Source organism: Anas acuta, chromosome 8, assembly GCF_963932015.1.
Source record: "Anas acuta chromosome 8, bAnaAcu1.1, whole genome shotgun sequence".
Classification (NCBI taxonomy): domain Eukaryota; kingdom Metazoa; phylum Chordata; class Aves; order Anseriformes; family Anatidae; genus Anas; species Anas acuta.
In genome coordinates, this window is record NC_088986.1 from 12,510,400 (window position 1) to 12,537,693 (window position 27,294).

At 38.0% G+C, this 27,294-nt stretch overlaps 1 protein-coding gene across 2 annotated transcripts; it reads left to right on the top strand.

The window, feature by feature from the left end:
- On the top strand, positions 1–25,429 carry GIPC2 (GIPC PDZ domain containing family member 2). Of its 2 annotated transcripts, none has more exons than XM_068691077.1 (6): positions 1–402; positions 7,266–7,451; positions 10,922–11,102; positions 14,662–14,771; positions 15,514–15,595; positions 24,190–25,429. In XM_068691077.1, exons 1-6 carry the CDS (start codon positions 148–150, stop codon positions 24,342–24,344), a joined length of 969 nt encoding a protein of 322 aa, XP_068547178.1. In that variant the 5' UTR covers positions 1–147; the 3' UTR covers positions 24,345–25,429. The 2 variants fall into 2 exon arrangements, with proteins under 2 accessions (XP_068547178.1, XP_068547179.1); XM_068691078.1 differs by having other exon boundaries at positions 14,665–14,771.
- Positions 25,430–27,294: the final 1,865 nt, after the last annotated feature.

Below are 27,294 nucleotides of genomic sequence, written 5' to 3' on the forward strand. Positions count from 1 at the left end.
CTGAGCGCCCTGGGAGAGGTCGGGGCGGGGCGGCCGCGGGCCCCGGGCCTCACCTGGCGGCGGCATGGCCGGACCGGGCTGGGGCGGCGCCGGGGGCAGAGTCCGTCGCGGGAAGCCGGCGGCAGGAGCGTGCGGCAGGCGGGGAAGATGCCCCTGGGGCTGGGAAACAAGAAGAAGGGCAAGGCCAAGGACACTTCCAAGCTGGTGGACAGCGAGGCGGGGGCCCCCGCAGCCGCCCCACCGGCAGCAGGGGTAGCCCCGGCCGGGACGGGGAGCGCGTCGCGGCTGCAGTTCCACGCGCAGCTGGCGCACGGCAGCCCCACGGGCCGCGTGGAGGGCTTCGGCAATGCCCGCGAGCTCTACGCCAAGGTGGCCGAGGCTTTCGGCATCGCCCCCGCAGAGGTACGGCCCGGGGGGGGGGTCGGGGCGGGGCCGCGCCCTCACCGCCTTCGGCCCCCTGGCGCTCAGCCCGGCGCTGGGGCCGGCGTTCGGCTGTCGGGTTGGCTCTGGCCGCGGGGGTGCTGGCCGGCTTCGGAGCAAAGCGACGGAGCCGGGAGGGTGAACGGGTGCCCCGGCGTTAAACCTGGCCCCTTCGTCGGGTCTCCCCTGAGCGGGGTGGTGGAGGAGGCTGCGCCAGACAGTTAGATTTGAAAGACATCTGTTTAATCGGGGTTATTTAAACCCAGAAAAGGATTATTTTATTCATGGTTTATTTCTTTTTTTTATTCTTCTGGCTTTTTGATCTTTTATTTTTTGTTTGTCTGAGCTGAGCTTTAAGCATTTGTTTGGATTATGATTCATTTGTAAATGCATTGTTTTCCCTTAGTTGAAAGGCAGTGGCCGTATCAAGTTCTTCCTACGTGGTTCTGTGAACCTTAACCTCTGAGTGGCAAAATGAAAGAAAGTGTTAACATTTCATTAGGTCCGCAAGCGGCACTTTGACTTGTTTTCTTATTTGTAGCTGGCTCTTCTGAAGTTCCACAGGCTACTATGACAAACTTTATTCTGTAAAAGCTGCTGCTGCCACCTGACTGAGCAGCGTTTCTAATGGTAAACTATAAAAGTGTTGGTAACAGCGCATACAGTTTAACCAGTCACTGGTGCGTTAAGTAATTAAGCAATATCTTCCCAGCTGCTTTCTGTCTGGTTTTCTGTTTTCTTTCTGTGAGATACTGTTCCCCTTTTGTTCTCTGTTCAACCTCCAGTTACTTCTTCAGCTCTCAAGTTCTCATAATTCCCAGGTTATGTTTTATTTTTTTTATTATGTTTATATATTTATTATATATATATATATATTAATTATATATATATATATAGCACGTTTTATATATATATATATATATTATTTTTTTAAATTATGTTTTCTTTCACCAATGAATTTTTGTTACTGATCTTGTGGCTCCGCTTACTTGAAAGAGTAATGTTCTTCTGGAAATTCAGTTTAAGATGAATGGTGCACTTCCTATTTCTCCTGCTAGATGGAGAATCTGACAGTAAAGTGTTTTTTCTTTTTTCTTTTTTTCTTTTTTTTTTTTTCTGTCTCCTCTCTCTCTTCTCTCTTCTTTTTCTTCTTCCTTTTCTTTTTAGAGGAAGCACCATGTATTTCATGGGCATCAAGGTACTGCCAGTCTTGTGCCTAAACTAGAAAAACCTTTTTCTCTTTACTGTCCCATTCCTGTTTGGGTTTTATTTTTTAAAATATGGTTTGTAGCTGGAAAAGGATGGGAAATTAGTGCTGGAGGCACTGAGCTTATTTTATTTTATTTTTTATTTTTTAACTCAAAAAATTCAGTAGGCTTTAAGAAACTATATTATACAAAATGAAAATAGTGATCAAAATGACTTTCTGATGTAAAGGTGATTAAGCTGAGGAATCTGGACCTGAGTCTTGTGACAAAACTAACAGAAGAAAATAGGTGAGTGAATAGCAAGGGATGCCACGAAACATGAATTTGCTGACAACAGTTGAGCTTGTTGGAAATAAGAGGAGACTAGAGAACATGAATGGTATTGTCTAATAATTAAAGCTGCTTTTGTACAGTTAGGCATAAAGAATAATGCCTGAACCTCTGCAAACTGAAAGAAAGACATTGAGGTACTCAAATGCCACCTATAGGTGTTATCTGTCTAGGAAAGTTTCTGTGACCTAGCTCTCCTGAAGCCTGTGGGCAGTGATACCTGAATGCCTCTGGAAACAGGTACTATCACAGAGATCTCTGCCCTGCAGTGACCGAGGTGGAAAATAGCTGGGGGAAGGGGTGTGAGAGGAGAAGCTCCATGGAGAGAGAGCAGTTGGCAAACCGATGCAAAAATAAATACATTTAATGTGACGTGTGAGTTTACTGCGACGTAGGCAAGGGTGTGGATTCTTGGATAAGTTTCTGCTTCAGTGTTTCAGTACGGTACAGGATGAGCTATACTTGTAATCTGTCATTTCTTTTGACTCAGCATGGTTATAGCACCTCATTTGCTCTTCATATCACGTCCCACAGGACCAGCTGAGCTTAGCTTCTGCTGGAGAATCCTTTCCAGACTGTAATTGACTGCCAACAGTGACATAGAGAAGCTTGTGTAAAACATGGTATTTGTTGGACAGACACTGAAGAATCAGTGCAGAGTGACAAAAACTTCTGTGCATACCTTTGTCATAAGTAGGGTAGGATGGAGTTGGAACAACAGAGGTGTGCCTTCAGAGGGGGACACTCCTTCGCAGACACCTAGCAAACATCAGAGGAGTGAATCCACAACAGTGGCTTTCTGAGGCTTTCCCTGTACTCATCTCTTCTTGTCTAGGTATTTTATTCTTCATCTGTCTTCTGAGGTGAATAGCATCTCAGCCCTTTTGAACCTTTCAGCATGCATTTCTGCCCACCTCTCTGAGTTTTACCATGCCTCCCCCCCTCCCTTTTTTTTTATTTCCTGGTCCAAACTTAGTGTTCTTCCCACAGGGAGAAGTGCAGCCCATATGATAAATAAACGAGCACTGACCAAAGGACAATGTGGATCTGTTAAAGCATCTGTGGTGGTGTGCTCCTGTTTATTATTATAATATTATTCTAAGTAGCTAATCAGGTGTTAGAAATGTGAATATTAAAATCTAAATGTGGCAGGGCTATTTCTTGGTCAGTTGGGAAGCAAATGGCAAATAACAAGGCATATGAGCTTCCAGTTAGTGTACTCATAACTTGTACTTTTGATTATTCTTTTTGCTTTATAAGGTGAAGTATGGTGAGGTGAATTGAGTGCTTAATGGGTGTGTCTATCAAGAGCGCATGAAGGCTAGGATTTCTTTCAGGGTGGAAGGCCTTCTGCTTCATAAGGAGAATAGAGGATCAGGGAAGCCTTCCTAGTAGCACCAGGAGCAGAAATGCAGCTCCCTGTTTCTTCCAGTGAGAAGTGTTCAGCTGCTGAGCTTGTGCCCTGGCTGTTGTTCAGTGGAGCTTGCCTCCTGATGCTAAACAGTTAAGTGTGCTGTGGGGCTGTGCCACATTAAACTTTCATAGAAGTGTTTGATTTAAACACATTCAATTTCAACTTTTATAAAAATACTGGAAAATAAGTCACCATGTTGAAGTTTAGGTTTATCAATAAGTAACCTTTTTACAAGAAAATAAAAAATCCAAAGCATGTTTTAAGAGGTTAGAGAAAAGGGTCAGCTTGTGAAATCCTCATCGGTAAAATATTTGGAGTATCTGTTTATGTGTTGAAACAAATTGCTCACAATCTCTCCTGCAGATTGAAGACTTTAAATGAATGAGCCACCCCCAACCCTATGGCAACAATTGTTTGCTTGCTGTTCCCTGAAGTGGTGCTTAAATTTGATACTGCATTACATGTGATGCTTGCTGTGCTAATGATCTGCATTTCAGATACCTTTTAGCTGTATGGAAAAACTTACACTAATTCTTGTGTGTTCTGAAATTAAACAACAACAACAACAACAACAAAAAAAAGGCAACAAAATACTGAATGCTTACTTTACAATGCTTTGATTGTGTCTGGGAAGGTAAAGTTGCCTATTTGATAGAGTGGCACACTGTATCTAAGAGGACTTGGTTACTCCTCCTACCACTGCAACTAGCCAAGGATCCCACATTTTTCTCAGGGAGGATGAAGTGAGCAAGGTAGCTAGAAAATGTGTTGGTGGTTTCTTGATATAGATGACACCTACACATAGAGGGAAGTGGGTGTTATATTTTGCTCAATAGTAGAAATCCCATTTCTGAGCTTCTTAAAGTGATTATAAAGCCCTTTATAAAGTTATGAGATCTACTGATTTGAAAAGTGCTTTTAATAGCTTCTGAGCATGTTATCAGTCAGTCAACTTATTTTTGAGTTCTTAAGGTTTAGGCTTAATGGAAGCTGAGAATGCCATTAATATATAGGATATGTAGTATGGTGCTGCCTATATACTTCATATAACACATATCGTAACCCTCTTTCTTAGTTAATATAGTTTCTTACTTTATGTAATGCACTGTAACAATGTTTTTTTTTGACCAATGTCTCCTACTATTGAAAATTGGGATGCAAGGAATAATTTGTTATCAATCTTACCTGATGGATCTATTTTATAAGGTTATATACAAGCCCTCAGTCTTTGCCAGGCAAATGGAATTTCCTTGTTCTGTCTGCTGTGCAAGATAACTTTGTGAAGGAGGTATCCTAGATACTTCATGGCTGATGTAACAGTTATGATTTATAGAACCTTGCTAAAACTGGCACGAAATATCACAGCACTGGTATGCTGAGTTGAAGATCAAATGCATGTGAAGGGTGAGGGTGAGAAGAGAGAGAGAGACTTTACAATGAAAATTACACATTGAATTTTTCTTGTTTCTTTTCTGGGTAAGAAAATTACTACATAAAATTATATAAAGATTTGAGTGAACGGCAAGGTGTACTATAGTAGCTGTTGTTTAATTATTTAAGTATATAAGCAGTTATAAGGTACCTATATTAAGCTTACACAACACTTATGAAAAAATATAATTTTTTCCATTGTCAGTCCTTAGTCATGTACAAATAAACCTGTGCTGTAACTGATGGTGTAACTGTATATTATCGCGGGTGGATACATCTTTAGTACATTACTCTTTGAAGTTATCTGTTCTGAGAAAAAGCAGTTGTTCACTGAAGAGGATAAAGAATGATTTAAGTTTTATTTTTGACTGGTTGATGCTCTCTCAGCCTTGTGGTTAGTATAGAACTGACTCATAGAGAATTCTGGAGACTTATAGGCTGTAGGGAGAATGCCATCCAGATGAATGTCTAAAAAGAGAAACTCTGGATCGAGTTTCTAAATATCACATTTCTGCTCTGTTGCCAGTTGATCTATTCAAAGGTGTGACAGTAGTTACTAGATGATTGTGTATTTGACAAGGTCAGATGAAGGGTATTAATACCTAAAATGTAAAGCCATAGTGCTTGCTGTTCATTGTAAGAACAAGAACTGAGTTGCAGTTGTAAACTGGCCAAGTTATGTAGCTTGAGAGAAAGCTGAACATATATATGCATTTTATATAATCTGTTTGAATTGAACTGTCTTAGTTTAAAACAATGTCGATGATTAAACATGATTATTATTTATAAAATAAAATTTAATTTTATTCTTAAAACTAGCTGATACTGTTGTTTGAGTATTGGTTAACTGGAAAACTTTAGCATTACCTGAGAATAAAACTGATGTCTGTTAAGTGTGTGCTGTTGTGGCTGTCATTATTAAAGCATTAGGCTGGAGTATTTCAATGGATTATCAGATAAGCAATTAGACTTTTAAGTAGTTTTATTTAAAAACAAAAACAACTAAAGACCCAACCAATCCAAAATCACCATCTCACTACTAAACTTTTTTTTTAAGCAAAAGCAAACAAACAAACAAGTATTTATATAGAGTCCAAGATCTATAAAACTTCAGAAAGTGAAAGCTCTCTGTGAAATGCATTAGGAAAAATATTTCCCCCTCATCTGGCCTGGAATAGACCTGAACAGCTTAGTGGCTTTCATTGTAGTTTTCATGCTGTCATCCACTGATACCGGAATGAAGGAAAAGGCATTTGAAGCATTCAGGGGGTGAAATCCCCATAACTTTCGTAGGTGTGGTGAGGGGCAGCAGAAGGAAAGCCTACGTTTCCAGCAGAGCACTGGGGGGTCATAGGTCAGCCACTAGAGCAGCAGCTGACATTGCACTGTTTTTCTTGGATGCTAGGCTGGCTACCCCATGTGTACTTCCTTTCATGTGTGGCCCTGGCACCTCTTTTCCTGCTTCCAAATTTGGACCTGTCAGGCAGCAAGGGGGGTCCAAGGTGTGTTCTGATGGAAAATTGTGTCCAGCAGATACTTCTGTAACCTCTGTCTGTATCTGCTCTCTCTTGTCCTGCCAGAGCCCCATGCATCCTGCCTGCAGCAGTGCAGAGGTAACAAGATGATGGCCTTTGGCTAGTGGCTTCCAGCTGTGGCTACTCTACCTGGGCCACATGGGGTGACAAGCCTCCTCCTCCTCCCTTGCTTTCCGTTGCACTTGAAAGATGGTCTTGAGGGAACAGCTTGCATCAGATAAATCAATTTTAGGCATTATCCAAGCTTCTCTGGGGGCATGACTTTCTCTTGGCTGTAGCCCCGTGCTCTGGTGCTGCCCAGGAGGAGGCTGTGTGGGCCTCCCTCAGCCACTGCTTCTGTCCAGCCTCAGCTTGGAGAGAAGCCATCAGGTGAAGTTACCCTGTGAGGAGAAACTGTGGATTTGTTTCTTATTTTTTGGCTAGGCTATTTGCCCTTTGAGTACAGGCTGTGTTAGAAAGTCCAGAGCCTGCCTGGGCTGGCCCCATTCTTGTGGTGGGCAGAAGTGAAGCCTGACCCCGAGCAGTACCCCTTGTTTGAGGTGGGTGAATCATGATAAACAACATGGTGGTGGTTCTTGGGGGTTGCTCACTCAGGCCTCTGGAACAAGCTGTTCTGCTTAAGCTCAAGCTGCTTGTGTCAAGGTTGGTGCTGTGTGACAGGTCGTGAGATATGTCCCTTTCCTTTGCTCCCTGCCAGCTCTTATCTGCTGTCTGAGCTACTGATGCCTCTTGTCATGTGCGTGGGATGGAGGCTATCACCTCTCCTGGGGCAGCTGCAGAAGGAGAATTGTTATAATGTCAGTTACGGATCTGTCAATGTGGCCAGAATTATGCTCTATTTTTATCTTTCTATCAGCCTGTCAAGCTCACCAAGCCTAAATAAACTGTTAAATTTTAAGGTAGTGTGTTTGTTTCCTTCCTGCACAGATCATGTTTTGCACTTTGAACACTCATAAAGTTGATATGGACAAGCTGTTAGGTGCTCAGATTGGCCTTGAAGATTTCATATTTGCCCACATAAAAGGAAAACGAAAAGAAGTCGAAGTTCTTAAATCTGATGATATGCTTGGACTTACCGTTACAGACAATGGAGCTGGCTGTGCATTTATAAAGGTAAATTTATTTACCAATTAAATGCTTCTTTATATAGATGCTTCTGTAACTCTAATGGGTTAATAATTGCTTTCAAACTATCAAATCTTTTAGCATATGGCAAGTACAAAAAAAATTGCTTTATTTAGATTCATCTTTTGAAATTAGCTCAGCTATTTCTGTGTTGCGTGTCATTTCAAAATTAGGTCATTCGTTTGTTGCTTCTATAATGTATATCAGCTTTATAATGTGACTATTATATTTCTGACCTATTCTGAGATGCTAGGTGTTAAATACTACTTGTATCTGCCCCCTCTTTTTTTTTTTTATTGATTTTTTCTGATGTTGGTGAATAGTTGCTTGTAGAACATCTGTCACTCATGATAATGAGAACATGTTCTTTCAGTCTTTATGACTGTTCACAGGGCAGAAGCCTTCATGCTCTATAAGAATAGGTGCAAGTATAGTGCATTTTCAACTTTCCAATAGTGGTATTTCCAATATTGATAGGTAGGATGAGTTAAAATGTTGTAAGGATTTGGATTGACAGAATTCACCCCCAATTAACTTGCATAGAAAGTATAGGCAGCAACACATTCAACATACTAATCATAATTGCTCTCCTCATCGTCTTGTATATGACCTCCAGACAGTCATATTCATTTTCTCCCCTTTTTTAGATGGTTTGCTTTAATCTACTTCAACTAACTGTTATTAGTGAAGCACTGGAAATTATCTTTGATTACTGTTGTCCCAATTACTATTATTATTACTGTTACAAACAGAGCTTCTTGTATGTGGAGGTTGTATACTCTATTCATTCCTTAGCTACCATGGATATAAAACAGGACATGGTCTAGAGATAGGTTTGCTTGTCTTTGTTGTTGAAAAATGCAATAGAGATAACACTTGACAAAACTGAGATGCAGTGGAGGTTTCAGCAAGTAGTCTGGCAAAATTGTAGCCTCATTTTTATGCTCGTAGATACAGAACTCTGAATTTCTAGTGGTAGCATCAGCATAGCTCATAACATTCAGTCACGCTGCTGCTTATGTGGCATTTTAAAAGAAGGCATTGAAAACAGTGCTTCAGTGATTAAAGTTCACGTGTGCAGCATTGTACAGAGCATGACTCTGTCTGTGCTTGTTTGGTAATAGGGGGTGAGAGAAGCAGCCATCACATACTGCATAATTTGAGCAGACTGGAAAACACTCACAAAACCAGCAAGCTGAAATTTCCAGTATTAAAAAATTGTGTGAATGAATTGTTTTAAAAAATTGTCTGAATAAATATGTCATTGTCATTGCACTGGTCCAGTAATAGGTATAATGAACATAGTGCAGTCTTCATGGGAATGCACTTCTGCATCAGTTTAGAAGATTTTCTAGGAGCTTACTTTGTTACTGTGGTGTATTTAGCTAATGGCTCATTTTAAATGAGTAGAAAATAAATATGCAATTTAAAGGCTACATATTTTTTTATGTTTGGTTGTCCAGCTAAATCACTAAGCAGAAACTGTCTCTACTTACAAATAGTTTGATGGAATTACTTGCTTGTATATTTCCTTTCCTTGAAATTTTGTTAGTGTGTTCCATTATTAATTAATGATTAATACTAAATTTACCTAATTGTGGGTTGATGCTAGTATGGGCTGCAGTAATTTTGTTGTGCTTTGTGTAACACAGCAGTTTCCAGGATTGGTATGTTACCCGGCCAGATTTTAAACCTGATGCTCTGAACTGCAGACTCTTTTGCTATGAAATTTGATGTTGTTGTTGTGCCTTATTAGTAATAGAACCAGGTGTTGTGCTACTTTCGCAAATTTACTTTCTGGGTACATAGCTAGATGTAAAGATGTATAATGGAATCAAATTAGCCACTCAAAGAATAACAATAGAACTTGGAGCATTTTGTAGGTGCTTAAGATTGTGCTATTACACCATGGTGTGTAAGGAGACATTATAAAATGGGTTTGTATAAATAATTTCGAGCATTGCATAGGAAAAATAGATACTAGCTCCTAAATGGACTGTAGAGCACTTGATACAGGCGTATCAGTTGCATCACAATTACTGCGACAATGTAGCTTGATGGTCTCTGGTCAGTTAACTTGGAATGCTAAGTCATATTAAAAAAATTGTTTGAATGTTACACGTGTAACATAGGCAATATTACTTAAACAGTGTTGGTATATAGATCAAAGTGAAGAAAAAAAGGTAATGGGAATTAAACCAACACTTAGACTAAGCAGGAACTGAAGTATGATGGGCATGATTTTGAATCCTGGCGCCTGGTAACAAAAATCATTTGAGACCTGGTTTCTTGTTTGTGTATGATACCCCCTTCTTCATTCACCGTAACGCTGCTTTTTGTTTTTTAATCTAGGTTAAACAACATTAACAAAAAGCACTGGAAAGAGTTAAACTCTGCCTGAAGCTAAAAATTTTTGCAGTATCTTATAGGATGGTGCACATTATCACACTTCCCACTGACTCTCTCATATGTGGGCTCAGACATGCACACATAAGCTAGAAGCAGGTTTTTAAGATTGTTATGCAGCTAGGCTAGGTGTTATAGTAGTAGGTGGTAATATGTTTATCTTCCTTACCTCACTGTAAACTCAAAGTTAGCCTGAAGAAAGCATCAGCCTTTATTAAAAAGTACATTATTCAGGAAGATTTTGGAATGAAACTTGTATCTCTACAAAATATATTCAACATTCTACCGTGTCATATTTATTCTATTAAATAGGATAATGGGTTTCATGACTTAAGCATGATAAATATGACTACATTTAAAAGCAATAAGCAGAATCAGTGAAATCTGAAGTGTCCTTTAATTGACTTGATAAATCATAAAGATTTTTAATGATTGTTTTGTTCTTCTCTTTAAATACCACTTCACAAAAACTATAAATGCTTGCTTCTCTTACATTATATGACCTTTAGGCTATTTATATTCCCTGAGATGTCATTTGGAAGCATTTCTTATCCTTTATTGTTATTTCAGAGGAAATACATTAATATGCAACTGTATAGCTCAGTGAGGAAAATGGTAGTTTTTTTTTTTCACTATAGATAAGCCTTATCCTTTATAATCATTTACATCATTAACACCATGTTTTTAGTACACTTTTTTTTTTTTTTTTTTTTTTTATATCCCTGGACTATACTTGAAAAGAGAAAACTGCTGCACCCATGCCTGTCAGGCTTTTAAATCAAAGTAAAAAATCAAATAAACAATCACATTATCAGCACATTTGGGTTCAGCTTTAAAGCACAAAAATATGATCTTATTCGAAACCTTAAATTCTGAAGTTTGGTTGTATTTTTTTTTTCCTATTGCTGATGTTATACAGACAAAACACACTGCTAGCATAACAAGCTCAATGCTATTAATGTTAACTGACATTCTTGAAACCCAGTTTCATCTCTTTAAAATTACTATTTAAGAAATGTTACTAATTTTTTTTAATTATTTTTTAATTATAGCGAATCAAAGAAGGTAGCCTTATGGACCAAATCAAAATTATCTGCGTGGGTGATCACATAGAGTCTATAAATGGAAAAGATGTGTCAGATTGTCGGCATTATGAAGTTGCCAAAATGCTAAAAGATCTGGAGAAAGGTCAGATGTTTAAACTGCAGTTAATAGAACCCAGGAAAGCATTTGGTGAGTGTGGGTTGTCTGTTCACCTTGTTCATTGAATCCAGCATCGTGTTGCATTGTAAGTTTGTTTTCAGGTTGCAGCCAGGTGTCAACTACATGTAAGTGCTACAAACCTTCCCCTCCTCCCCCCCCCTCCTCCCCCCCCCCCTTTTTTTTTTCCTTTGAAGTGGGAAATTTAGGCATGGATTTTCTTCCATCTTGCTTTCTTCAGCAGTCATCTTGGTGCGGTCTGACTCAGCCCCGATACTCAGTTGTTTGATTCCTTTGCCACCACATGGTGGTGCAAAACAAGTACAGGAATTGTTTCACAGGCACGGTTTTAAAGCATGGATCACTTTACTGATCCTCAAACCTCCTCATCTTTTTCTGCTACATCTCTTACATACAATTCCTGTTCATCTGTGTATTAGATTTATATATTTAAAGTTATGTATTTTTTATACATATATATATTTTATATACAGGAAGTATACTTAGAACTCAAGGAAAGCATTATGACAAGCTCTATCTCTACCTACCACCTGCAAGCTCCGTGAAAGTAATATTACATAGGAGAGATGTATACCTACTGCTAGTCCTTATGTACATTAATTTTATCAGTGTAATATAAATAAATAAAACTTCATATTTAGCTTAGGGAGTCAAAGTAGAGACTGAGTGTTAATTTTAATGCTCTCAATTTTTAATATTTTTATCGATTATCCACACAGTAGTTTCCTCTAATAAGAAAGTTAAAAACATTGCTACGTTTTAAGTACGTGTGACTTAATGTGCACTATCAGCAAGTTCAAAATCATCATCTTCATCACAGTGGCAAAAGTTGTGTTTTTTTTTTTTTTTCTGTTAGTTTACAACTGCTGTCATACACCAGTCTTGACACTTGGTGTCAGAATAACAGCAGAAATTGAAAATGAGAGAAGTTGGAAGAGTTTTTACTTTTGGTGCTTCTGCATGAAATAAGAGTTATGTGTTAATCTCTAATACCTTTGGGTATAAGTTGATACTCCTGTTAAGTAAATATATGTTGTAATACTAATTTAGCATAAAGTACATGCATATACATTTTCTATGTACATACACAGAAAAGGAAACCTGCTAATTCTGTGGCAATACACTTTACAAGACATTGAATTAAGACATTGAATTGAGCTTTTTGAACAGATTTTTGAAAGCTACATGTTATTTTTTACTCTACAGAAATGAGCTTAGAAGTTACAGTATCCAGTGTGACAGGTTAAGAATATTCTGGCTCTTGCTTTAGGTGCAGCTGAACTTTAGGCACAAATTTTTATCTAGGGTTTATGCTGTAGCCTGCTGAGAATAGCCCCTGAGAAGATGACAAACAAGATTCAGATCCTTCTGGACACGTAGGTGTAGGATGCCTGATAGTTGCCACAAAATCTGGTTTCTTCAAGTTTGTATGGGTATAGGAATGAGAGGCAAGTCTGTGTCAAATTACTAGCTTTTATTTTTCTTCCCGTCAGTGGAATGTGGAGTAAGTATAATTTACTGGTTGTGTGTCTTCCTACCATGTGCATGCATGCTGTCACTGCACTCTAGGCAATATTTAAAGTACAGAATTAGTCTTCTCTGAATAAGATTTGTCCTTACCAGTCATAAGCTAGCCCTCTGTGAATTGGTGAAGAATCAACAGAAACAAAGCAAAAGCAGGATAACAAAGTATAAATTTAAATTGTATGATTATGAAAAATAGTTTCTGTCTTGGCTTTGGTGTAAGGTATTACAAATAAAGCTCATGTCATGTCACGAGTTTTAAGGTGCTAGTGGTGACAGCTAGAAAAAGATGTATGTTGCACCAGGAATGGCTTTTTGAAATAAATCTAACAGAAATTATGGAAGTTTTAAAGATGTTTTAAACTGTCCTTGAAGCCATGAAAGTGTTAAAAAAAAGGTGTTGATCTTAAGTCTTGTATTTAATAGACTGTGAAGTATATATGTTAAAATAAAAATAATTAAAATTCATATTGCAACGCTTGTTTAGCAGAATAATCTGTATTTTGCCCACCAATGCAAAAACAATGAGATAAAACCTACCTGGGCAAAGTGAAAACAGCTTAAGGCCACCCTTTAAGAAAAGGAATACCCTGGTGGAGAAACTAGCACACTAAAAAAGTTCCACAAGTCTTTTTAGTACTTTCCAGATTAGCTATGTAACTCCTGTGTCAATAAGTAAAATACATCCTTTCCAGTCCTGAATGTAAAATTATTTCTTATAACAGGAAGGCTGAGATGAGCCAAATCTTAAATGATTTAATACTTCATTTTCTGACTGGGGTGCTCTTGCCCAAGAATAAACAAGGAAAGTTGAATTCAGATAAATAAAGCTGTTGGTTTATCCAGATACTATCTTTGGAGACTTACTAGCTATGAAATCCTGACCTTGTTGAAACCAGTGGAAAAACTCCTACAGACCTACTTATGCATATGTTTCACCTATGTGACTGATAGTAATCAAACAGTTTAGCATGAAGCAAACAGACATGCCTCAGACATGTGGCTCATCATGACACATTTTGCAATCCTGTTTGTATCATATCTTCAGTCAAGGATGGAAATGTTGCAATTTAGTCTGCCTGTAAGGAGCAGGGTAAGTCTGTGTCGTGGTTTAACCCGGCCGGCAGCTAAACACCACGCAGCCGTTCGCTCATCCTCCCCCCTCCCTCTCTGGGACGGGGGAGAGAAATGGAAAGTGAAGCCCGTGAGTTGAGATAAAGACAGTTTAATAAGACAGGAAAACAATAATAACAAAATAATAATAAAATAATAACAATAATAATACAATGGTGATAATAGGAAAGTAATAATAGTATGTACAAACAAGTGATGCACAATGCAATTGCTCACCACCCGCTGACCGATGCCCAGCCTAACCCCGAGCAGTCCGGCCCCCTCCCCCCGGCTAGCCACCCCTATATATTGTTTAGCATGACGTCAGATGGTATGGAATACCCCTTTGGCTAGTTTGGGTCACCTGTCCTGGGTCTGTCCCCTCCCAGCTCTTACTGCACCCCCAGCCTGCCCGTTGGCAGGACAGAGCAAAAGGCTGAGATGTCCTTGGCTTAGTATAAGCACTGCTCTGCAACAATTAAAGCATCGGGGTGTTATCAGCACTCTTCTCATCCTAAGCCAAAACACAGCATTCCACCAGCTACTAGGAAGAAAATTAATTCTGTGCTAACTGAAACCAGGACAGTCTGTATTTGGCTGATGACTTCAGACATTATCTAATATTAAGTCTTTGTATTTTACTATAGAATGAGGTAAAATTAAATGAAGATATGATGTGCGACAGGCTTCAATGTATATATCGGTCTGTAGAAGTCAAGTGGATATCAAAATTAGAAGACAAAAAAATTGTCAGCAAAGCTAAAATGTTGCTAAAATGTTGCTAATTTATAATTAAAATCATCTTAAATATTGATTAGAATAAAAACTTAAATTAATGTAACAGCTGAAGCAGATGCATTATATTCTGATATAACACATACTTAAATTTGTTTGCCATTCTTTTTTCTTTTTTCTTTTTTTTCTTTCTCTCTAGAAGAGATAGAACCAAGGTCCACAGGTGGAACTCTGACAGCGGCTAAAATCTCCAGAGGGAGAGAAACACTTCGGCTGAGAACTAAAGGCCCTGCCACTGTGGAGGAAATGGTATGATTATTTCAAGACCTTTCAATAGTTTAATCTTCTAGCACCTGATTTATTCATCATTGAGGTTTATAAGATAAAGCAGGAAGGAAAACTCTGGGTGTTACAAAGCTTGTGGGACTTATGACAAAGTCTGCTTTCTCCAAGGAGAAATGTTTACACAGATTTGAAGACTAGGAATGATAGAATGAGGCTGAAGAATCTGGAAATGGAGAGCCTATACTCCATCTAGGGGATCCCATATGTTACATGGATAAAGTTAAGATGGATTAGACCAAGGAGTGTTGAAAAGAGGGAAGGTGAAAATAAGAGCAACAGTTGAAAGGGTGGTTCTATATGTGACACTGCTAAGTGTACTGGGATAATGTAAGCATGGTTGTTAGGAGAGGCTAATAACTTATATTGATTTGAATGTGTGTAAAGCCATGATTAGGGTCTGGAAGAAGAAATGTTATTTATTTTGGATCCCTCTAAAGCTGATGAGGATTTGGTAAAGTTCTGTACTGTCAGGAGTTGGAAGGCCTGTGTTTAGTTTGGTGAATATGAGAGCTATGTGGTTTGAAGTTTGTAGGAATACTTGAGTTTCTGAGAAGAGGGGAAGAGAGAAGAATAACATGTTTTACTTCTAGGTTTTGTAAGTCTAGGCACTTATAAGAGTGAAGATAATCAGTATCCAGTTAGTTATTTTTAATTCTGCATAGATACTAATCATACACTTGCTTTCTCTCCCTTTATTTCAACAAAGCCATCTGAAGTTGAAGAAAAAGCAATAAAAAAAGTGGATGAGCTTCTTGAAACATATATGGGAATAAGAGATATTGAATTAGGTGAGTTTTAACAGATACTTTACTACACGATGCAATCATTTCTCATTTTATATAGTATAAATAATATTTCAACTGTATGAAGTTCAACAAGGCCAAGTGCCGGGTCCTGCACCTGGGGCGCAATAACCCCAAGCAGAGCTACAGGCTGGGAGATGAGTGGTTGGAAAGCTGCCAGGCAGAGAAGGACCTGGGAGTGATGGTGGACAGTCGGCTGAATATGAGCCAGCAGTGTGCTCAGGTGGCCAAGAAGGCCAACGGCATCCTGGCTTGCATAAGAAGCAGTGTGGCCAGCAGGTCTAGGGAGGTGATCGTCCCCCTGTACTCGGCTCTGGTGAGGCCGTACCTCAAGTACTGTGTTCAGTTTTGGGCCCCTCGCTACAAGAAGGACATGGAGGTGCTCGAGCGAGATCAGAGAAGGGCGACGAAGCTGGTGAGGGGCCTGGAGAACAAGCCTTACAAGGAGCAGCTGAGGGAGCTGGGCTTGTTCAGCCTGGAGAAGAGGAGGTCCAGGGGTGACCTTATCGCTCTCTATATATACCTTAAAGGAGGCTGTAGTGAGGTGGAGTTTGGTCTATTCTCCCACGTGCCTGGTGACAGGACGAGGGGGAATGGGCTAAAGTTGCTCCAGGGGAATTTTAGGTTGGATGTTAGGAAAAACTTCTTTACCGAAAGGGTTGTTAGGTATTGGAACGGGCTGCCCAGGGAAGTGGTGGAGTCACCATCCCTGGAAGTCTTTAAAAGATGTTTAGATGTAGAGCTTAGGGATATGGTTTAGTGGAGGACTGTTAGTGTTAGGTCAGAGGTTGGACTCGATGATCTTGAGGTCTCTTCCAACCTAGAAATTCTGTGATTCTGTAATTCTGTATAAAATTTATAGGTTGTTTTAGTCTCTGAACGCAAGCAAAGTAAAACCTGTCCAGGATGCAGTCCCTCAAACTTGCCTGTATTTCTCCAAATGCATCTCTCTGATAAAAATGAAGAATCTCTTGCTAAAAGCCTTATGATGTAATTAATAAATCTTCTAGTCTTCCTACATATTAGCTATACTCCATTGCATAATTTGTTTAGTTATTTGCCATTATCTGCAATCACTATTCTTTCTGGTGGAGCTTGTGTGTGGCATTTGAAGACTGTCATGGACAAGCATGTCTATTTGCCTTTTTTTCCCCCTCTCTTTTCCCTCTTGTCTTAGACACATTAAAGAGATCACTCACTACATTTAGAATCTGAGACCTTTTTTTCAGTGAAAGGGTAATTATTTAGCAATGAACTGATAAAGTAACTGCATAATGTACATAATGTATCAAATTATTTAAAGCCTGTATTCTGAAGAAACATGGGACATTATCTATTTACTAACATTAAAGTAATTTATAGTAACAGAAACTATTCAAACTAAGAGAAGCTATTTCAACTATTTAGTACGATAAGTTCCTTAAAACTACACCGAACTTGTCTCTGCAGCTGTTTGCCTCTCTGTTAATCTCACAATAACTAAATATGAACTTCTGTTTGTAAGGGAAGAGGTTGCTCATGTTTTTCAGTCTAGCTGAATAAAAATTGCCTCAGTGAGAGCTGGGTGTAGTCCTCGTACAATTTCATGGAACTGTTAATGCTGAGACAAAGGGTGAAGTTATTTATTGTTATAGAAATATTTAAAAATCAGCCAAGAATTAGGAAAGGATGAACTAAATGGAAAGTGATACTGAAAAGCAAGCCTTGAGAGAGAAGTGGCAGAGGCAAAGCAAAGATAATAGGTCTGGCATGTAGCTAAGGGCAGAGCAAGGGGGGGTGGACAGGCAGCAGTTAGCAGAGGAATGAGAACAATAGAAAATTATCTGAATAGCCCAAAGACCTTTTCTGGCTGCTCCTACTGGCAAGCATCTGATCAGCAGCTTCTACTATTTTCCTCACAGGAAAAATTGTAGGTAAGTGTTATTTGTCTCCCAACCTAAAGGTAAAGGCGGGCTTTCTGGCATGGAAGACAGAGCAGAGGTGCCCCAAACTTCATAATGCTGCTTTGCAGATGATAATCTCCCCATTCTCAGAAACCTAAGTTCTCAAAATTCTGTTCCCAACAATTTTCATGTGTGATGCCTCTGGCATGTAATATGCTGTCAAGAGCCCTGGGTGGTGCTGACCCGCTGCTTAGTTTTATTTATTTTTTTTGCCATCAGTCTCTGGCTCAGGCTTCAAAATTCACAAGCCTGGTGCCAGCCACCCCTCCAGGAGCTGTTTTTGTCCTGCAACTGTTGCAAGGCCCAGTTTGAGCCTGTCTGCTGCAGGCTTCTGAAGGTCCTTGCTGGTTACTTCCAAGATCCCTAGACTCCTGGCCCTACAGGAGCAAGCAGCTCCAGAGGTCCTGGTTTTGGTTTCTGTAGCCCAGGATCCTGAGATCCTAGGTTGGTTTCTTGTCATTTCAAGGTGCGCTGGGCTCTGCTGTGGGACAGGGAAGTGAGTTCCTGTGGTTTCTACTCTGTTTTTTTTTTTTTTTTTTTTTTTTTTTTTTTTTTTTTTTTTTTTTTTTTTTGTTGTTTTTTTTTGGCTGACAGTACGATAACAAGATGGCTCTTGTACAGTACCGAGGAGCTCAACTCTAGAAAAGAGTTGGCTCAGCTGATTGCCAGGTACCTGGTAGAGTTCTTCTATGAATTCCATGACATTTATATATACATACATATTTATATATATTTATATATATTTTTATATATATATATATTTTAAATCTGATAGCCTTGCATCTTTCAGTGAGTAGCTTGGAAAATTTCAAAGAATGTCTTTAAAGAATGCTCAAAGAATGAAGAAGTCTTTGTCCTCTAAGCCACTTTCTGCTTCCTAACTGGGTTGTTGGTTTGTCTTTCACCTCTTCCTTCTCTTCCTCCCACGAAGGCAGTTAAACAAAGAAATTGTCATGAATCAAAGACTACAGGGCTCACGTAACTCTAGTTTACACCTTTCATGCTATTTCCTAAAGTTCAAATCTTAATCGAGGGCCGATGGTGATGGGGGAAAAAAAAAAAGAAAAAAGTTTTATCACTTTTAAATAATTAAACAGCTCTAGGACTCTTTAGGAAAGGAGAGCTAATCACCTGTCACAAATCTGTTCAATTAACATATGTCAGTTTTTTATATACTGGATGTGATCAGTCACCCATGAAAATGAAATATGAGGAAAGGACTCATTCAGAGAATGCCAATCACCACTCAGCTAGAAATTTCGCTCATTACTCAAGCCAGATTAGTTGTAAATGCAAGTCATCACAATGCGACAGCCGACAAGTGATTAAGATCTCAATCATTGCTCACTCCCATGCAGTTCTGTTTGTCAGAAGCTCTGGTTGTCAGTTAATATTGCTCTTTCATCTCCATTAAAATGACACTTCCATAGTGTGACTGAATTCTGAAACAGTGCCCCAATTTTGAGCCAGAAGTTAGAAAGAAAGGAAAGAAAAATAATGTAAAATTACAGACAGAATTAAAGATGAGATAAAGCCCTTAATTTTTGCATTGTTAAGTATCTTGACAGTTTCAAGGATGGCTGACTAAATCCACACACAAATCCCTGAGTTGGATGAAAATGCTCAGAAATGCATATACTTTATATAGGGCACAGGTTTTTATTTTCAGGGATCTAAATGCTTTTGAGATATATGTATCTGTCTTTTGAACGCATTTCTACCTTTTTAACTCTTTATTTTACTGAAAAAGGAACTTAATCTGTGGAAGAGACACTTGGCTCTGGAAATGATACTTGGCTCCCAGCCACTTATTTTATGGACACATGAGAAATTGGGCCAAGACTTAAGCTTTCTTTGAAAAAGAAATGCACCATTGAGGGCTGCTGTAGATTATTTTACATCTTGTCAGTGTTTTCTGGAAGAGGAAAGTGAACAGTTGATTAATCAGAGGGATGCAGGAAACAGTGTTAGTAAGGAATGCTGGTTGCATTTCTTTTTTAAATCAGTGATGCTTGAATTGAGAGGCTGTATTTGATATCAAAGATCATGGGGTGGGAGTAAGCTTGGATCTTTGGCTTTCAACCACAGAGTGCTACCAATGGATAAACTATGACAAAAGGGCTTCCTGTCCAACTTTAATTTTTTTTTTTTCCTCTCCTTTCAGCATCTTCTGATATCTACTGATATTTTAATCTACTTTTATGCTTTTGTATGATTATTTCCTTTTTGCTCGTTTGTTTAATATTGTCAGGTATTACACACCTTTTTATATTCTCCAACTACATTTAGAAGAATTCAAATGTTTTCCACTCCTGATTTTATTTTTCCTACTTTTCATCTAGTCAAAACATCCTGACATTTAAATTTTCCTCACCTAAGTTTCTTTTCTTGGATCCCAGCAATATTGGATAGATATTTTTATTTTGAAATGATTGGACTAAAGTGATATTCTCCTTGAATCCATTGTTTTCTGCTCTTCCTGTTGCCAAACTTCCTTCTCCAAAGGATTACAGTTGTTTGTAGTTTCTTCAGTTTTTGGTTCGTAATTTTCAGGTTGATTAATTTGAAACACTGAACATATATATATATTTTATATAGGAACAATCAAAAACAATGTAAATACACTCTAGGGTATATTGTTTCTAACTCTTCATTTACTTTGAGAATTCTGAGTTCAGTGAAAAAGGAAAAGGTAGCAATGCTGGTTAAACAAGAAACTTGTTTTGTTTTGTTTTTCCACTCCAAGAAGAATTAGCACTTAGTACAAAGAAATGAGAAGAAGAAAGGATGTTTTTAATGTTTCCTTGAATGCCAAATCTGACAATGTTCAACATGAAGCTAAAACCAAGGGAAGTTGAATGGTGAAAACTTTAATGGTATGCTTCTTTTTCTGCGATATTGTTAAGGAAGGTGGATGAGACTTCTAGCTCTTCTAAAGTGTCAGGCCAGAATAATTTGATAAAGGCAAAGCTTCTGATAGCATTACATTTAAATAAATATTGAAATTTCTGCTAAGGCTTCTGAAAGTTTTTTGAAAGTTACAGGATAGGATATAGGTAGCAAAACCCTTATGTAAGGTGGTTATCAGTGTCCTGGTTTTGGCTGGGACAGAGTTAATTTTCTTCCCAGTAGCTGGAGTGGTGCTGTTTTGGATTTAAGATGAGAATAATGCTGATAACACACTGATGTTTTAGTTGTTGCAGAGCAATGCTCACAAGGACTTTTCTGCTGCTTGTGCTGTCTGCCAGTGAGGATAGCTGGCCCAGGCTGATCAGAGGGATGTCCGATAAAACAGGGCATCATGCGGAACAACACAACTGGGGGCTGGCAAGGGGGTGGGTGCTGCCCAGGGACAGGCTGGGCATTGTTTGGCGGGTGGTGAGCAATTGCATTGTGCATCACTTGTTTGTATATTTCTTTATCATCTTTATTATTTTCCCTTCCTTTTCTGTCCTGTTAAACTGTCTTTATCTCAGCCCACGAGTTTTACGTTTTTGCCAGTTCTCTCCCCCATCCCACTGCAGGGGAGAGAACCAACAGCTGTGTGGTGCTGAGCTGCCGGCCTGGTTAAACCACAGCAAGCAGCATCAGTGGCAGGTAGATCACAGCTCTCAGGGCTCGTGCCCATGCATCTGTCAAAAGTTGACAATGAGAATTTTGTGAACAATGATCTTTGAAGTTATTTTCAAGGGATTAGGTCTAAAATGTCAACATATTTCTTGTTCGTATTCTGGGAAGCCTGAGAATGAGTTTCTTGGTTAAAGTTGAGAAGACTTTTAATTCCTTTTGTTATGTTTGAATTTACTGAAATTCACATTCTATGCAAAATTTTCTCAGGTATGAGCATTGCTGGTAGTGGGATTTTAAAACAAATATCTGAAAACAATGGGACTCTCTGGATTGTGTGGAAAAATATTCTCCGTATTAGAATAAAATTCCTGTAATCACTTATTGTGCAGCTGTTACAAGAAGCAGTGGGGGGGGAAAGGGAGGGCAGTGGAGGAGATTTGGCATGGAGCTATCACCCTCTGAGAACCAGTAAAGTTTTCTTCATGCTGGAAAGTGTCTGCTAAATGCTTTGGCAATCAATACTTTTTGATTTGCCTTGGGAATTACACATTGAAAATGTCACTGTGTAAACATGCGTATTCTGCACAAAATTTCCAGCTGTGCCTCCGAGGGGATGCTACCCCATGCCTGTATGTGTGCTAAGTGCCTGGAGAAATAAGAGTATGTACACTGTGTGATTGAGAAGGCTAGTCTGCTTTAGTGTTTCTGTATGTATGAAACTAGTGAGACAGGGTTCAGCTTTGCACCTTGGTATACATCAGTGGTAAAATTTGTGTGCCAGTTATCAGGAAGGATTGATTGCAACTTGCATTACCGTTTGCTGAACGGTAATATAATTCTGCTGACACTAGAGGTCAGCACCAAGCTATTGAAAAGGTTCACACGAGCAGTAAAGATCCTGCACTTTTGCAGAAGCAGATTTCATCGTATCAGGTGAATCTGGAAGGGCGATGTGCATTAATAAATATCGTACATTGAGCATGCTCTGGATGTGCTGGTTACATTTGTTTAATTTTATTTGAGGCTGCTGCTTTCAAATGGCAGTGGAATTCTGATTCCTTGTCAGGATTGAAATTTGTCTTGTGTAAGTTTGGTAGTTTTTGGTTTCAGGTTTGTTAAATCTCTAAAACGGTTTTTAAGGTTCCATTTCATAATTTGGGAAGCATGTCTCAACATGTCTCAATGTTTGAAGAACATGTCTCAATGTTTGAAGACAATTGTGTTTGAAGCAACATTCTGGGTTAAGGTTTCCTGTGCAAGTCTGAAGTTCCAACCTACTGATTCTGTGATTCAACTAGAGCAGTTGGACTGTACTATAATTATGTGTTGTTGTTTTATCACTGCTCTTAGACTGTCATATGGCTCTTTCGTTTATCTTAATCAATTTATATCAAAACTGGCTGAATTCCTTGCTACCACTGGTTCTACTGCAACAGTGGTCTAGATCCTCACTCCTTTGATCCTCACTCCTGTCTCTTTTTATGATGTTGAGGAACTGTATCTCGACATGTTTTCTCTTATGTCTACATTGTCTTTCACCTTGCACAGCTATTCTCCCTCCAACCTTCTTCCAGTGTCGTGTGAAATAACTTTGTATCCTGGTTCACACCAGGAAGTCTGTGAAGTTTAAATTAAGCCTTTCACCTCATTTCCTCCAGGGTTGTCTCCTTTGTAAGTACCTTATTATGGCTTTGGATTGAGAGACAGAGAGTGGCATTGATAGGACAAATATTTGTCTTTCACTTATGAGGTTCGGAGTCCTATGATTAATGCCAATTTCCCATCTAGACTGCTGTGAGTCAGTGTAACAGGAACTTCATGGTTACTTCTTTCATGAAAATAGGTCCTGAGAGTCCTTGAGAACCTCTAATGGTGCCCAGGAGGCTGGGTTACACTTCAGTTGCATGCTGGTTTGTTTGTCAAAATTTATGTGAATTTTCTCTGGGCCGCTTTGTGTATACTGGCATACAGATTCTGTTCGCAGAATCTCACATCTCACATCTGAATGTAGTTAAAGCTGAAACATCAAATTTCTTCAGAATTGCTGTTGCTGACATCTACAATGTGGAATATGTCTCAGGTTTGCTCACAGCTTTTTACAAGTTTGCAGAATAGTGAACACTATTTGCCAGAGGTTTGTAACTGTCAATAAACTTGAGCTGAGTTTCAGGTTAACAAAATGTTAAATACACTTAATAATACTTCAGAGCAGGGAAAGTTAATTTTGTATTTATTAGTGAGATTTTGCCATTTCAATACCACACAATGTATGCGGTACATAGTAGACTAGATTGTCCTAATGAAGATGGCCTTCTGTGGCTTCAGGATTTTCCTTTCTCAGGCACTGTAATACATGTTTTTCACTCAGATATTCCTCTAAAAAAAGGCTAGAAGCAATCAAATCTTTCAAGTTTTAAACATCTTGCACTTTAAGGCAGGTGTATAAGATAACAAAATGAAGCAGACTTTGAGGGTTTCATCTATTGTACAATACTATCTTTTCTTGTGAATATGAACAGAGACTGTAGAGCAGAGATACAGCAGCAAGGCTTTTCCCATGCTTTTGTAGAGTTTGAACCATGGAAAAACAAAAACAAACAAACCAACAAACCAAAACAACACACAGTTGAACCAAGAAAAGAAAAAAACAAAAACAAAAACACAACATTCAGGTATGCCTTTTGATCAGTAAGCTCGAATCAGACTCACAGAAGTTGGTAACACACTCTTCTAGGCTCATGCTTTGTGTGCCTTCAGTAAAGAAGGCTGAAAGTAATTTAGCAAGTTAACAATGAAGGTTGGTTGAACTACAAATTAAACACCCCCCAAGCAAATGGAAGAATATATAATGTACACTCCAAGGAAGCTCTGCCATTTAGTGGGACAGAATGTAGCTACTGCAGGCGGATTTAAGTACATATATCCTATGGAATCCTAAATTTGGAAGATAAGCTTTAAATCCCCTTATCTTTACTGGGTTTTGAAAATAAACATTTGAAAATTATCTTGGCTGAATGTTAGCTGTCACTTCCATGATAATTTTAATGTTTGTTTGTTTGTTTTTAGCTGCAACAATGGTGGAAGCTGGAAGAGACAAGCAAAACCCAGATGAATTTGCAGTGGCATTGGATGAAACTCTCGGAGACTTTGCATTTCCAGATGAGTTTGTCTTTGATGTATGGGGAGCAATAGGAGATGCTAAGCAAGGACGACTGGAATGAGAATTGTGTATCAATCCCTATTCAAAAGTACAAAATGACTTTCAAATACATCAGAATACTAATACTTTTATTGTTATAAATCTAGGGTGCTCTGTATAAGTATTCGTATCAGAAAAATTCTATTGCAAAAGAAGGTTTTTAACAAATATGAAGATAAACCCAAGATTTTGACAACTGCACACTTAAAACAAACTACATGTAGAAATCAATGAGAAGATTGTGTCAAGGAGATGTATACACACATTTTATGAAAATTAATGTGCTTAGATATCAATATTTTGAAGTGCTAGACATGCAACAACAAAAAAGGTCTATTTTATCTCTTTTTCTTTAAGAAAGGTTTATATACTTGATGGAAAACTACTCAGCAAGACACTGCAGTTCCATGGTCTTTTCTTGTTCTTATGTGTTCAACCACACTGAGAGCTGTGGAAAACCTGAAGCCTTAGGCATTTATACTGTTTGGCTGTATTTATTTTTTTCTGTAGACAAAGCTGGGAATAAGCCACCCTACTTACCTGCATTCAAGAAAAAAATATTCCTCTGGGACATTAGAACTATGACCTTAAAATGAAAAAGACTTTAATTTTTGGTCAAAATACATACTGCCTAGGTATTTCTGAAATGATTAAGTATAGTAGAAATGCCTAAAACAGGAATCTGCTGCTTTATTCAGATGCCATGTTATCACAATAGCAGCTGCATAAGAAGAAACAAATGTTAATTTTGGTTACTATTCAGATATTTGAGTAATATGTAATCTCACACTGGAGGCTGTAGTATGTGACTAAGTGCTTTAGTAATCTTTGCATATGCTAAATGCCTTGCTGAGATCCTGTGAAGTTCCCCCTTTGTCTTGTCTTTTATTTTATTTTTTTTTTCAACATGGCAACATAGATATATTTAAGGTGTTCGAAATCAGCAGATACTATTGTAAAGTCACAGTTTGGATGAAAATGTGTGCCTAAAACCTAATCAATAAACTAAATTCATTTTAGATGTTAGGATTTCAAATTATACTGTACATAAATATTTATTTTAACTGATGGTGTTTTACTAATAAATCTCAGATTATTAAAAATGAACTGTCTCTTTTAACGTATCTACTATGTCTGCATTTACCTTCCTGTTCACTCTGTGTTTAATCAAGAACAATGTTTTGTTTTTACTCAGAACTATATTCTTTTTCAGTTTTTCCTGTGCTGGATTCTAAGCAAGACTGATAATTGCTCATTTATTTGGAAAACACTGTTTTCAAGAATTATTGCAGTTAGTGATCCTGATTAGATACATATATATATACATATGAAATTTATATTTTAGCCAAATAACACATAATGAGTATCCTTGAAAATGAAATTGAACAAAAATATGGGGCCTGACTATGAAGTCTTGTAAACACAGAAAATTTGAGTTAGTAAAGATAAATCATAATTAAGCTTTGTAAGCAGATGGTTAAATGTTATAAATCCTATCGATCAAATGAGGCTATGAGAATATTATTTTGAGAAGCATAATTTTAGGGAGGAGAGTATAAGTTGGATAACTTTTCTCTGTATTTAGTAATTGTGAATCTGAGCTCACAATCTTCTGCTGCAGTTGAGCACATCTTCTGCCATGCAGTCTAACTAAGCTACTCTTGGTAATAAAGGGCTAAAATATAATATATAATAAATAGTAAAAAGTATAAAGTATAATATAATATATCATATATATAATTTAATAAAGTATAATAATAAAAGTAAATATGTATATAATATAGTATATGAAGTGAATGTAATTTATTCTTTAAACTCATTTTCATTGAAAAGAAAAAGTGAAATGTCAACAATGAAGTGCTGAGAGTTGGTGTTGTTTCCATGTCCGCTTTGAATGGTTATATAGAAATCCCAAATGTCAAATTTTGTGAAAGTGTTGGAAAATGTTTATATATGCTAATGTTATTAATCAACATGCCATTGATTATAAAAACAAATAATTCCTTCTAAAAAAAAAAAGCAATAAACTGTACATTGAAGGAGTTAAATTACAAACTAATAATAAACTCCTCATGCATTTTGGCTGTTCATTTTATATTGAGAAATTAATGCAGCTCAAGCAATTTACTCAAGGCATAATTTGTCTCATTACATCCATGAAATAGCCAGAAGTCCCTGAAGCTGTCATTCTGCACTGATTTCTTGTTTGCATGTTACAGTTATGCACGAATAAGTAGTCACATGAAAATAACATTACCTCATAAACTATCATAAATACTTTTACTCTTTGTAACAGTTTATGTGGAAAATGTTGTTTTTACTAATTATATACAGCCTGTAGATCCCTCTAAAGCCTAGTCAAAAGCAACAATAAAGTGCTTGTAGGCTTTATAGGGTGAAAATGTCACAATAAATATCTCTCAAATTAATTTGAAGTACTAGTTCTAGTTCTTAGTATATAGAATTATAGAATCATCTATGTTGGAAAAGACCTTCAAGATCATCAAGTCCAGCCATACACGTTGCAGGTGGAACTGGATGTTGCTAAATAGTCCTTTCTGTCTTCATATTTTCCTCTCAAAACCTGAGGTTCAGTGAGGCAAGGTAGTAACTCAGCCTGAATGCTATTTGAAAGTTAACTGTATTCTTATAATTTGGTGCACAGTTTGCAGGGAGATGGCAGATACATGCAATTGTTTGTGCCTTTAATTCCAGACTCATTGCTGTATCCAGGAAGATGGAAAGTATACCTCTATTATTCTCCATAAGCAATAGTTTTTAGATGCATCAGGGGGATTTAATGAAATTTGGTGTTCATAAAGTTTGGAGCTTATAAACTTAAAAATACAGTCAGCGATGGGTATTTCACTCTTCTAAAGAAGCTAATTTTGCAAATTATTGATACATCTTCTGTGTCACCTTTAGTATGCCAGACATAACTTCAGCTACAGAATTGATTTTATGTAACCCTA

What these genes read in the sequence shown, in the direction of transcription:
- GIPC2 (XM_068691077.1), top strand. Translation starts at nt 148, where the DNA reads ATGCCCCTGGGGCTGGGAAACAAGAAGAAGGGCAAGGCCAAGGACACT. An exon ending in TCGGCATCGCCCCCGCAGAG is followed by an intron (nt 403 to 7,265) that starts GTACGGCCCGGG and finishes CTTCCTGCACAG; the next exon opens with ATCATGTTTTGCACTTTGAA. An exon ending in CTGGCTGTGCATTTATAAAG is followed by an intron (nt 7,452 to 10,921) that starts GTAAATTTATTT and finishes TTTTAATTATAG; the next exon opens with CGAATCAAAGAAGGTAGCCT.